Source organism: Carassius auratus, unplaced genomic scaffold (genome assembly GCF_003368295.1).
Source record: "Carassius auratus strain Wakin unplaced genomic scaffold, ASM336829v1 scaf_tig00011797, whole genome shotgun sequence".
Taxonomy (NCBI): domain Eukaryota; kingdom Metazoa; phylum Chordata; class Actinopteri; order Cypriniformes; family Cyprinidae; genus Carassius; species Carassius auratus.
Genome location: NW_020524243.1, coordinates 46,064 through 59,972, shown reverse-complemented (window position 1 = coordinate 59,972; position 13,909 = coordinate 46,064). Strand labels below are relative to the sequence as shown.

Below are 13,909 nucleotides of genomic sequence, written 5' to 3'. Positions count from 1 at the left end.
TTGTCACCTTGTAAAAATCTGCCCTCTACATGTCTATGATCTTATATAATATACTCAATTCATTCAAACCTGAAAAGTTTTATAAAAATAGTTGATCTAATTAAAATTATATTTTGTTTACAGTGTATTGCGTGTTTTTATTTTTAATTAGCTCAGCAAGATAAAACCAAACTTTTAAGTTTGTAAGTGGAAGAAAATAAACATTTGCATGAAAAAATCTGAGACTTTCTTTTAGGTTTATAATTTGCATTGTGACATTATTTTCATAAGCACATTCACTTACACTTCAATTCTATGTGAAAATGCTAGTATTTCACAGATTAAGATTAAATATTTAGGTAATAAAATAAGTATGCATCACGGTAGTATTTGCTTTACTGAATTATGTTCTGAAGTATAATTTATACTATTTAAGTTCCTGTGGCTCTAGTGGTCAAGCATTGTGTTAACAGCGCAAGGTTGTGGGTTCGATTCCCAGGGAACACATGTTAGATAAAAATTGTTAGTCTGAATGCTCTGTTAGTCGCTTGGGATAAAAGCGTCTGCTAAATGCGTAAATGTTATTATATATATATATATATATATATATATATATATATATATATATATATATATATATATATATATGTGTGTGTGTGTGTGTGTGTGTGTGTGTGTGTGTGTTGTCTTGCAATTTTCATTATATTTAGAGTTTAAAAAGGTGCTTTTTTGCCATTAAATATCAAAGATATTAAAATTCAGTATATGATAAATAAGACAATGTAAAGTGTATCAAGATGCACAGTGTCCTGAATGAAGGTAAATCATGTTCAGTACATAATCCCGTAGTCATGGAGTTTCATCACACACTTCTTTATGTCCTTTACGTCATATACTCTTTCTATAAACAGCTCGATCTCCCATCATCCCCTGGGGCACATTTCAGAGAGTCTTCAGACAGAGTTCTGTTCTGAGAGATCTCAGGGTAAATCAGTGATGAGTTTTACATTGATTGATTGATTGATGCTTTACATGGTGTTTTTTCAGGCCTGTTTATGTAGTGTTTCGATAGAGATACAATACAATAAGGCTTTTTTTTCAGTTTTCAAACTGATTCAAAGTTGCTGTTTTGTTTGAAAAATTTAAATTTTTACACCTGCCATGGTGTTTTTCTGCCAAATGAATCCCATATTTCCATTCAACAGTTCATATTTTGAGGCTGTTTCATCATTCTTGTTATTATGTAACATTTGTCTTTGATCTCCTTCGATTCTCTGTTTTCGGTATCTGATCTGTCAGTTCAGATGTGTGGCTTTTGTTTCAGAGTGTTTATGCTGAGGAATAACAAATCCTGATCTGAGAATCCTGCAGGATTTACTGTAATATGGCTGGATCTGGGTTGTGGTTTGTGATGAAGGATGAGGTGCAGGACGTCTCTAATGCAGCGTTTCTCTTATGAGCTCCAGCTGTTTCGCCGATGGCTTTGATGGTCAGTGTTTGCTCATGTTTGTGTCTGTGAGGTAACGCAGAGGGGGGTCTCGACGACACTCTCAGGGGTGGTCCACCATCACTTACTCCCTTTTAATGGATAAACCTGTTTTAAAAGATATTTTCAGGTATGCTTCATCTATTTTTCATCTTGAAAAAAAGAAAAAAGGGCCTAATGAAAATAAATGCCACAATGCAAATATATAATTTATTATTAGTATTTGTATTAGTTAAAAATAAGTTTTCATGCTAAACATAGTTTAAACTTTTATAAAATATTATATATTTATTCACAAAAAAAAATATATATATATACACACACACACACACACACACACACACACACACACATATATATATATATATATATATATATATATATATATACATATAAAATTAAAATTGTCTTAATTTAAAGTGTAAACATTTGTGATATATAGATTTTAACTGTCTTAAAAATGTTTAATTGCCAAGCTAAATGTAATATTTAATGTGTGTATACAGTATATATTTACATTTTAGATTATCAGAAAAATAACAATAATAACAATGCAAATATATTTTATAAATATATATGAAATGAAAAATATTGAAAAAACATGAATTAAAAATAAGATTTAAAAAAATGAAAAATGTAAAATGTCTAATCATTAATAACTTGATATTTAAATCTCTATAATTACATGTATACAGCATATGTGTGTGTGTGTGTGTGTGTGTGTATATATAAATATATTTGTGTGTGTGTTTTACTCTATAAACATGTGGTCACTTTTTTACACAGAGATGTTTCATATAATCCACAAAAACTCAGGAGGAAGGGACATTCAGAACTGTATTTATCTAAATATGGACTATGGATGTGCGTTTTGCTATGGCTGATGTCCCAGAGGCCTGTTTACTGGGTGAGCTTTACGGCATTCGTCCCACAAGACGGATTGCTCTGCAAAGTGACTTTTCAGGGCTTCTGCCCAGAGTTTGGAGGGATTTTTGAGAAGATGAGAACGAGAGGGAAGGGGAGGGTAAACAACCAGAGAAAACCAGCAGTCTTTCATTCTTAAGCGAGACTCACTTCACATGAGTGCAACTTCTTAAAAGAGAGCGTCCACTTATGCTTGAGAGGAAAAGAGACACTTCAGACTGCAAGAGGAAAAAAATGGACATTACAGCATTTAGAGATGCATTTTTTCTTTGTCTGCAAGAGTGATGAAGATTGTTGAGATTTCAGCGAAATCTTTTCTTTAATTTAAAAACTACAGAAAGAAACCGATATCCACTCGGATCAGCACCAGTGAGCACCTTTTCTTTATTTCCTTATAAATATACATTGTGTTTGAGATGTATTTATAGTTGAATGTTTAACCTCAAGCCATTGGATGTTAATTTTATATTTTCCATGGGAAATAACAGTCAGATCCCCCTGCTGACTGAACCATGTGGGGAATACTGAACATAACATGATGTTGCACAAGACCGAATCAAATGAACAAACTCATCGTATGTAAAGATCAGACGGAGTTAAATGGCTGAAGTCTGAGCTGATAAAAGAGAATCCGAGAATTTTTTACATATTTCATCAAAGCTCTGAAACGCGCACTGACGTTCAGAGAGAGTCTCAGAGCAGAGAGACGTCAGCGAACAGGAGCACAAACTCTCTCACAAAATCAAACACAGAAGAATGTTCCATTTTTAGAAAGCTATGGAAAGCTTCATGCGGTGCCCGCTGATGGGACGGCTCTGTTCGCTTCTTTAGGACTTCATCTGAGAAATACACCAACAGATTACAAATTGACTTTACACACTTAAAATTGCTAAACAGCTTAATGTATAAACTGTTCAAAAATGTGTCCCATGAAATCATTTAATTGGAACAAAAATAATAATAATAACAAGCAAAATAAATGAATAATTACAATTTAAAATATATTACAATTATTTTAAATTTTAATAATATTTCTCAATATTAGTTTTTTTTTTTTTTTTTTTTTTTTTTAATGTATTTCTGATCAATTAAATGCAGCCTTGGTAAGAATAAGAGACTTATTTTAAAAACATAAAAGTAATAAAAATAATCTTTCCAACCTCAAATGTTTGCAAACTGGATTTCATGTTGACTTTAACTCTACATGTTAATTACATTTGTAAAAACAAATGTTTTCTTTCAACTGTGATAATTAAATAATTTACCAATAATATGATTTTTATTTGTAAGCCTGAGTATGCTTAGGTAATGTAGTTTATTATTATTATTATTATTATTATTATTATTACTATATAAAAAATTGACAAATAAAAAAAAAGAAATAATAAAATATTTGGGAAAAATTACTTTGATGTTTTTTAATGTAGTTTCAAAGTGCAATAATTTTTATTGTTTATAATCCTAACCTAATAAGTTATCATATTTATATTGGATTTGTATTTATAATGTACTCAAGTGGATAATTATTATATTAAATATAATTTTTACTGTAATTTTGATTATGAAAATATGGTTTTGAGTAGTGTGTGTGTATGTGCATTTAAATTCTAAATACATTTCGTAAATGATTATGCATTTTAAACAAATGTAGTAAATTATTATGTTTCTTTATCATTATTATATTAATTATTTAATCTATTTTCTATGTTCTAGCCATGGAGACCGTCCTCGATGGACATTCAAACATCACATCTGAGTCTCCCGTCAATACCAGCCTCCACCTGCTGGGGGTGCCGTACCTGAAGAGAATGGCGCACCTGGACGAGTCACTGTACAAGGAGTTCTACGTGCTGTGGATCATGATGATGGTGGTGAACACGCTCATGTTTGTAGTCGGCGTGGTCCTGAACAGCCTGGCTCTGTACGTATTCTGTCATCGCAGCCGCTCTAGGACCACGCCGGCCATTTACACCATAAACTTAGCAGTGGCTGACCTGCTGGTGGCGCTGTCACTCCCGGCCCGTATCGCACTTTACCATAGCGGCGGTGACTGCGTGGCTTGTTTGTACATGCACACGTTCAGCTACTTCGTGAACATGTACTGCAGTATTTTGTTTCTCACGAGCATCTGCGTGGATCGCTATATGGCGGTGGTGCGTTCAGCGGGAAGCCGTTGGCGGAGCCCCACGGTTGCGAAAAGCGTGAGCGTTTGCATCTGGCTGTTCGCTATCGTGGTCACGTACTCCCTTCAGACATCTGCGCTGGAGTTTAATGGAGCATCTTGCTGTCGTGCCACTGTGCTTTTCACCCTCACCGTTCTGGAGTTCGTCCTGCCACTGCTAGTAATCGTAACGTTTACGATCTGCGTCGCCTGTGCGCTCGCAGACGGTCGGCTCATGCCGCAGAGCTTGGGTCGCCGTGCGCGTGCCGTTCGGCTTCTTGTGGCTGTGCTGCTGGTGTTCACCGTGTGCTTCACGCCATATCACGTACGCGAGGCCGTGGTGTATTTCCAGCTAGGAGGCAGCAGAGAGCAGCATGTGGTGGCGTATCATGTGACCATCACGCTCAGCAGTTTGAACAGCTGTCTGGATCCTGTGGTTTACTGCTTCGTGCCTGATAGTTTCCGCTCTGCATTGCGTAGAGAACAGAAGAAGAGATTTGGAGAGCATCCGATGGCCATAAAGGGAAACAGGAGCAGCAAAGCTGCAGAAACACCGACGGCTATTGCGTACAGCGTCGCAACCCTCACGCTCACACCCTCCATACTGCCGGCCAGAGACATTCCCGCCTGAAATAAAACAATCACAACCATGGAAATCTTTAGCAATTAGAAATGAGTTTCATCCTTTAAAGTGCCCCTATAATGCAATTGTCACGGTTCTTAATATTGTTTGGGAGTCTCCTACAATAGCTTTACATGCATGCAAGGTCAAAAAGTTTTCTGTTTTCTCAAAATATGCATTTAATATCACCAAATTTTCCCTCAATTCTACTAGCAGTACTAAGATTCAGTCACTCTGAATCCCTCCTTTCCGTAAGCCTTCTCTGCTCTGATTGGTCAGATGTTCCAGTCTGTTGTGATTGGTCTACCATGTACAGCACGTTTCGGAAACGATACGCCCATTACCACAGTTCAATTGAAAATGTACACATCTATTATTGATCATACTTACAGCTTGTCATTTAGTGGAGACAGCTGGTCCAAATAAAATGGGGACTGAGCCATCTTTCAGGAGCAAGTGTTTTGTGAAACACTCATTGAACTCCCTGAGATTAGAGAAGCAGTCGACCGTAAAATGATGGGAACACAAAAAAAGATTGGTGTGGTACAGTGGAAAAATGAATCTTACAGTATCACTGGATCAGCTCCAATTCTAATTATGACATCTTAGTCCAGAAGCCAATCATCAGGTGGAAAACCTGTGATGTCATTTAATGGGTGGAGCATCTGGGTGCCTGGGCCAATCAGTACAGAGAAATATTTTTAAAGCATTTTCTCTCACAATGGAGGACACAGCATCTTCTCAACATGATGTTAACTACATGAACAAGCTACACTTTTTTCAGGGCGGGTCGGGTTGTTCACGGCCGGCCAACGTAGAACAAATGTGTTACCCTGTGATGTGTTTAGGCTCGTTTAGGCTGATCAGAGTCGATTATTTCTTTTGAGAGATAGTAACTTTAACTATTGTGAACGTTTGTCTTTAAAACTTTGCAGATTGTGTACAGCAAAACTACAGACTGTACTAAAGTATATATACGTAATGGCATAATGGGGCACTTTAAGAAAGAAAAATCATATTACTTAAAATAAAGGTTCTTTATGGGTATTTGTGGTTCACTGAGAGCAAATGGAGACTCTAGATCAATGTTTCTGAACCATGGACCTGGACCCACTAAATATGATTTAAAATAAGACACAACAAACTATTTTTTTTTTATTTGTTCCCTCAACAATTGGTATTTTATTTTAAAATCTGTCTTTGAAAACCTCTTTATATTTAATTTATTTTAATTTACCATTTTAAAAGTGATTTTTTTTTTTAAATTTATATGTTTATGTATTAATTTTAAAGACACACACACACACAAAAAAGTGGAAAAGCGATGGAAATTAATTAAATAAAAAAAAAAAAGTCATGGAAATACATAGAGTTTAAATGTCAGTGTTTTGTTGTATGCTGGCTCTTATACCGTACACAGGCTCTCATAAAGGTGGTTTATTTTGCTCCTCACATGATTTAATGGAGGTGCTGGCTCCTGTGTTTATGTGTGAAGACCACACTGAGCCCATGACACACTTACAGAGACCTGCACGAGCTGGAAACCACTTTTACACACAAACATCTTTAAAACTGAAGTTAAACCGCTTTTTATGATCTGTTTAAACCACCTGTGGATTTCTGTCAAAACAAATGGAACCAGTGTCTGTCCAGAATCTCTGCAGAAACTGTTTATTCTCCTAATTTAATTAATTTATATATAATTATTCTCCTTAAGAAAAAAAAAACACATATATAAAATTTTAGTTATTGAATTCTTTTGTTTTGTTTTTCCTCTCAGGAGAATAAATGGTTGTAGAGATAAATAAAATGATTGTAATTACAAAATTATATAAAATAATATTACAATATGTATATATATATATATATATATATATATATATATATATATATATATATACACACACACACACAAACACACACACAATACAATATTATATACGTCCTGCATTTATATATGTTTTAACTGTTTAATTTCTAGAATTCCATAATGCTGATAACTATTATTCTAAAATGTGGTAAATATTGTAAATAAAATAATAATAAAGAATATTAAATATAAAGAATGTATGTATTTTATAAATATATTCAAACTATATAAATTGAAAGTAAATAATAAATTATGTTTACAGTATATACATTTTTCGAAACAAATACATGTATCATTAGAATTTTTCCAACATTTTTTTAAATTAAAGAATATTTTATTTTTTTTAAGTTTTTATATATATATATATATATATATATATATATATATATATATATATATATATATATATATATATATATATATATATTTGTTTTCAGTTCTTAAAAAGTGGATATTTGCTGACTGTGAGACACTACATTTACCACAAGAGGGCCACATTTCTTTCCAAATGTAAATAATGTAAAAATGATTTGTAGATGAAGGGTGGCTATAAAGATGTTGCTTTCTAAATAATGTACATACTGTCTTGATGTCAAATAACAAACAAATAAAAAACAAATTAACAGTAATAATCATACTAGTCTGTCACTATCTGTCACCTTTTTAATGTGTAGTTTATAACTATATAGTCTGCTTTTTATTTGCTGTTTGTTTTTAAAGTTAAACCCATTAATATGCAGTGTTGGGAAGGTCACTTCGGAGTCACCCTATTGAGAATTTAATAAGTAGTGTAGCTATTTCAGTTAATGTAGCGGATTACATTTTTGATTACTTTTCTTAATGTCTAAGGAATGTTTTCAGCTGTTCATCAGGTTGTGGCCTAAAGCTCTCTTTTTACAGAAAATATTTATATGTAATGCCCTTTGTAATTGTTAACATTTCCATAAGTAACTGTTATATACATTTATCCTGTGTGTGTGTGTGTGTGTGTGTGTGTGTGTGTGTGTGTGTGTGTGTGTGTGTGTGTGTGTGTGTGTGTGTGTGTGTGTGTGTGTGTGAGAGAGAGAGAGATCATGTTAAAGTCATCTATTAATTGAATACACAGTAAACAGATTGATAAAACTTTCATGCTTTAGATTTTACTTGTCAATCAGGGTTTACTACTACATTAGTTAGCATGAACTAACAAAATAAAAATACTCCTAAATAATTAATTAATCTTAGTTGATATTAATTTCAACATTTACTACATCATAAAAACAAAAGTTGTGTCTATCAGTATTATGTAAATGACCCAAGTTTATTTTGATTTAATACACTATTTCTATTACTGATTATAAATTGATTTATTATTTATATTATTTAATGCGCCTGAGCTAACAGGACTTAGCAATTAATATTTTATTTTTACTATTGTTAATAAAGATGAATGAATAATGTAACAGATGTGTTGCTCACTGACTAACACTAACTAATGGGACCTTATTGTAAACTATTACCAAAATCTTTAATATTTTATGCATAAAGAAGATGAGTCTTCCTTGTTGAAGGTTTTCAGACACTCTTTTGTGAGTCACTGTGTCACAGGTGAGCCATTAGAAATGTATGTCTACTGGTTAAACTGGTTTCACACTCTGTGACCTTTAACACACTTGTTTTCACATGCTAATATGTTTTTCTTTGCACAGGCTCCACTCACAGTTTACCTTTATTGTTTTTCTGTCATTTCAAATATGAAATAATATTTACCAGACTTGATAGAAAACACTTTATATGTTATGAAATATCATATTGTCAGGCATGACTCCATGTGGATTCAGTATCTGGTAAGTTTTTCTCCCCTCATGAACTGTTTTGCACATGCCGAATGCTTCATAAATCATATTCTGTCTGTTTACAGCGGTTATGCATATGGTCATATATTCCATAATATGTCATTTGACTTGTTATTCCATAAAAGAAAACCTTGGTGCAAACACAAGCTCTTTTTCATCGATCACAGTTCATAATATGTTCAGCATTAATTTGCTGGCAAATAAAGTGTGCAAAAACTCTCTTATTCCAAAATGCATCTGTCAAAGTCGGTGGAAATGCTGACGTGAAGAAATGTCAAGGTGCCAGAAAATGATTTCTGTTTTATGCAGATCAGTAGTTTCATTGAAGACTGTCTGTGGTTGTTTTCAGATTGAGGTTTGAAGTAACAACACAATCAGATGTTCCCCTGCAGAGGACATGGGTAGTAAAAAAAAAATACTAGAGATTCATGCAGAAACAGAAAACCTCAACCAAAAAATATAAAATGTGTGAGAAATGCAATAATTCTGTTTTTTTATTGTCTTATTTATATTGTTTTCCATGCACACACAAACGTATTTGTGGTGACTATCCGCATGTACGTTTTACTGCTATAAAAACGTCAAAGTTGTACGCTTTTATGTGCATGAAAACATAAGTAAATGTACGTGTTGTAGAACCACATTTAACGTAAAAATACACACGTATTCTCATGAGATCACGTTGCAATAATTGTTATAATAGTACCTTACATTAATTGCACTTACTGTAAGTACTGTTTATTTAATTCTGCCTTTTTTTTTGTTTTTTTCTCAAAGAGTGTAAAATCGGTTTCTCACAACATTTTTCAGTCTAGAAACATCTTGAGATCAAAAGGCGAATAAACCAAAACCGAACTTTGACAGATGTTTTGACTGTGAAACTCAGCTAGATGATGAAACTATGAATTTTCCTTGGATGATTCAGAAGAAAAGACAAAATGTCTTGCATTTCATAAGTTCTCATGTATTTCATATTTTAGTCTTCAACAAGACACAATAAAGTTGTTGTTGTTGTTTTTTTTGACACGTTATTGATGTTTTTTGGAAACTGCATGGAAATCATTAATGGAGGTCGCAATATAACACCAATTTTGTTCAGCCTTACAAAAATACATTTTTTTTTGCATGCACATTCATAACTCTAAACAAGAAAAAGTCACCAAATTTCAATCAGAGCATAATAGTTTAAACTGTATTTCAAGTATGAGTTGATTAACATATTATTAATTATTTAAGTATAAGTCTAAACAAACTATGTAACTATGTCAAACAGTAAATTTTATGAGCAAAATTAGAAATAATATTTTGCAAACAACTGGATAAACTGTGTTACATAAACTTTGAAGGATTCAATAATCACCTTAGACTCTTAAAAAAATGTCCAAAAGCTGTCACTGGGGCAGGACCTTTTCAAAAGTTTTCACTTAGGTACAAAGGTGTGCCTTTTGAAAAGGAACCGCCCTAGTAACAGATTTTGTACCTTTTGTTCTGAGAGCGTACAAACCTGTTTGTTTAAATGTTATTCCTGAAGCGTTTCCTTCCTTTATTTTTGATCGTTTGTGTTGTGTTTTGTTCTCCTGAGCTCATTTTGAGCCTTTTTGATAAAGTTACAATAATGTCAGATTTACTCTACATTTATCAAAGAAATGCTCAGGGGACAAAACATTTACTTCGTGTTTTTTTCTTGGAACTGAATCAGAAGGGTTTTTATCTCAGTTAAAGCAGACAATGTGAACAGAATTGTCTTAATACAGTTTCAAAAGAGCAATCTTTTTTTTTTTTTTTTTTTGAAGTTTTGAAGTTTTAGGCAAATGTGTGAAGAAAAACAACTGTGTCCAAAAAGTTCAATGGAGATCTTCTTTCAAAACCTTGAAAAATTCAGTAGCTGCATAAAAGTTTTTAATCTTCATTCACAGTTTATTCCCATTTGCAGCGGCTCTCAAATCTCATTCACACACATTCAAGTACGACACACTTTCGATTTGGTTTGATGTCGATAACAGATGGTTACAAGCATGGTGCAATTTTGGTTAAACGCCTGAAATACACAGAAACAGTAAATGTATTTAATTTTGTATCCCTGCTTGAAAGGCCACCAACAATAAGATCTAGAAAGAACAAAGTACATGTTTATCTTTTCATTTTTAATAGTTTCAAGTTGTTTTGGGGAAGTACAACCAGTGAGTTTTAGGGTTTTAGTTTTAGGATTGTTCTTATGAATTTCTGAAAAGTTTCTGTCTGTTTTTAATAAGCCATTGAACATTGATGTTTACTATTGCTGTGAGTGATCTTAGGTTTCTGTGTGCTGGCTATTTCTTGCATTATTTGTTCCTAATAAAAGACTCTTAACTACACATTGTCATGGTATTATTGTGACATTATAATGGTAACATTAAATTTAATTTAATTAATACAATTAATTACCAGCAATGCATAAAACTGGTAAAAATGTATTTAAAAGAACAACTGGTTTTACTCAATTATATCAGATTTGTAAGCTAAATTTACTCAATAAAATTTAACAGGTCAAGTTACATTTTTATTTTTACTTGACTTAGTTAACTAGATTTACTTAATTTCGAAATGTGTATTTAAAAAATGCTCGTGCAAAAACTTGCCAAATAAAAATTAGCTAAGCAAAATTAAACAAATTCAGTGTAATTTTACGTTCTGGGGTTAAAAATAAGCTGAACGGAGCTCCAGGGAGAGCACGCGCTGTGATTGGCCGAGGTGTGAAAGTGAAGGAAGAGAAACGGAGACTCCGGATAATCACACACTTCACACGGATGAACAATAGCGTCTGGAGCTCGGCCAGGATCGACTGCTCTCCGCCTCTCAGAGTTCATCAACACAATGACTTCCGGTCGCGACGGTGTGTAGTCTGCGCGCGGGCCTCGATCCCAGATCTCAGCGGAACACCAGAACCTGTTTGTGTCGCGCTGCTGGGTGACCCGTCTTCCTCCAGACATTCATCAGCGCTGAAAGACCGATGACTGCACAACATCTCCCCCGAGTCTCTATCACAACAGCTTGATTTATTCCTCTCACTCGGACAATAAAAGCAACAAATAACCCTCAGGACGAATCCTGACGTGCGTCATGACCTGAGAAGAAATAATGGTCTGAGCTTTCTGTTTCTGAATGTATTAATAAACACAGCCGGGGTTAATTTAGAACGAGATTAGGGTCAAATCGAGAAATTACTCAACTAAACAAGATCAATCCGAAGTCAAACAGATGTCTTGTAGAAAGCAATCAGCATATAGGCTATCAAGAGCAAATATAAACGTTTTCTTAATATATATATATATATATATATATGTGTGTGTGTGTGTGTGTGTGTGTGTGTGTGTGTGTGTGTGTGTGTGTGTGTGTGTAAAGCATTAAAACATTAAAATACTGATGCAATGCAAAATGGTATGGCAGGATCATATTCCCAGATGTTACCATATTTTCCCAGGAATACATTTTTTTTAGTTTTGAGTATATATTTATACTTTTATATTTTTTATTATTATAATATTATTTTAATATTTAGATCTTTTATTACATTTTTTTTTAGATTTTATGTCATAATATTGTAAGCCGTTTTTTGTTTATTTAAGTTTTTTTATGTGCTTTTGCAATTATTTTTTTATTATTTGTTGGACATTTAGGGTGAATAATGATTGAAAGGATTGAAACCTTTTTCCTGTCTGTTTGACCTCTGCGAAGCTATTCAGCAGTTTCTTGTTGACTTCAGCGTGTGAAACACACACAGTTGTGATCAGAACCTGTTTCCAGACCTCTAGGAGACGGTGAATTTAAACAGGAGCTTTGTTTTCTGACTGATATGTTGATGTATATGTGATCTGTCAGAGGTCACAGGCAACAGAATGGTCTGCGAGAGACTTTGACGTGCTGTTCTCAGTGGAGATGGCGTGATTGAATTAGCGATACGCTCAAACAGGAAGTGTTTTGTGAGATTTCCCACTGCTTGTTATTCTTATAGATGTATTATACCCAGCACTTCCACATGGTGCTGTCGGCTTCCCTTCTGTGTCTCAGCACTGAGTCACACTGAGACGTGCTATTTAACCTCAACTCTCCTCAGATTCTGAGCTGAATATCAGTTAAAATCATGTTCATTTCATAAGAAATTATATATTGACAGATCATTAAATTTTCACTGACTTTTTAGAATCAAGACTGAATTTTTAAATCATATTGAACAGTACATATAAAAAAATATGTCAACTAAGTAATTCCCTAACACATTATTAACCTGTAATGACATACATGTACAGGCCATACTAACATAAAACCCTCAAATGCACACACACACACACACACACTTATGTTGGTGCAGTGGGTTATGTTATTGATCATTTTGACACAGCATCACATCCTGTGTTTGATTGACAGCTGATGGGGTGGCACACAGGTCATGCCCACAGGCCCGTCAGAAGAAATTAGGACAGAGTTTTACTGAAGGCAATATATTGATCATATTTATTAATTATTCTGCGCTGTATGAAATGTGTATTGAGTAAAACAGAAATAAATTATTACATTTTGGGTATTTTATATTATGTATTTATTTTAGTCAGTTTGATATGTGCTTATCTAATTTTTATTTTTATATTACTGTTCAGGTGTAGTTTATATACATTTTATAATATATATATATATATATATATAGAGAGAGAGAGAGAGAGAGAGAGAGAGAGAGAGAGAGAGAGAGAGAGAGAATTTAACTTTAAGCATTTTTTAATCATTAATTCTTATACATGAATAAAAATATATTTCACATATTTAAAATAATGTTTCGATTTATAGTTTCGATTTTGTTATGCTTTTTTAAATAATATTATCAGGTTTCCTTTTAAATGTTATTTTATGTGCTTTATTAGTGCTTTATCTTAAACTTTTTTTCAGCTAGTTGCCAGGGCGTCATTTAAGGTTTCCATACATAATTACACATTCATACTGTCTCTCGGTCCATTGCACTTCAGCAGCAGTCAGGTGGCGGCTGACGTCGTTACCTTTAAAT

General features: G+C 33.4%; 1 protein-coding gene across 1 annotated transcript; it reads left to right on the top strand.

Moving 5' to 3' along the window:
* Positions 1 to 4,104: 4,104 nt before the first annotated feature.
* On the top strand, positions 4,105 to 5,434 carry LOC113073290 (G-protein coupled receptor 20-like). Its single transcript, XM_026246180.1, has one exon. It carries the CDS (start codon positions 4,105 to 4,107, stop codon positions 5,179 to 5,181), a length of 1,077 nt encoding a protein of 358 aa, XP_026101965.1. The 3' UTR covers positions 5,182 to 5,434.
* Positions 5,435 to 13,909: the final 8,475 nt, after the last annotated feature.

Excerpts from the sequence above, each read along its gene's own strand:
- LOC113073290 (XM_026246180.1), top strand. The coding sequence starts at position 4,105 with ATGGAGACCGTCCTCGATGGACATTCAAACATCACATCTGAGTCTCCC.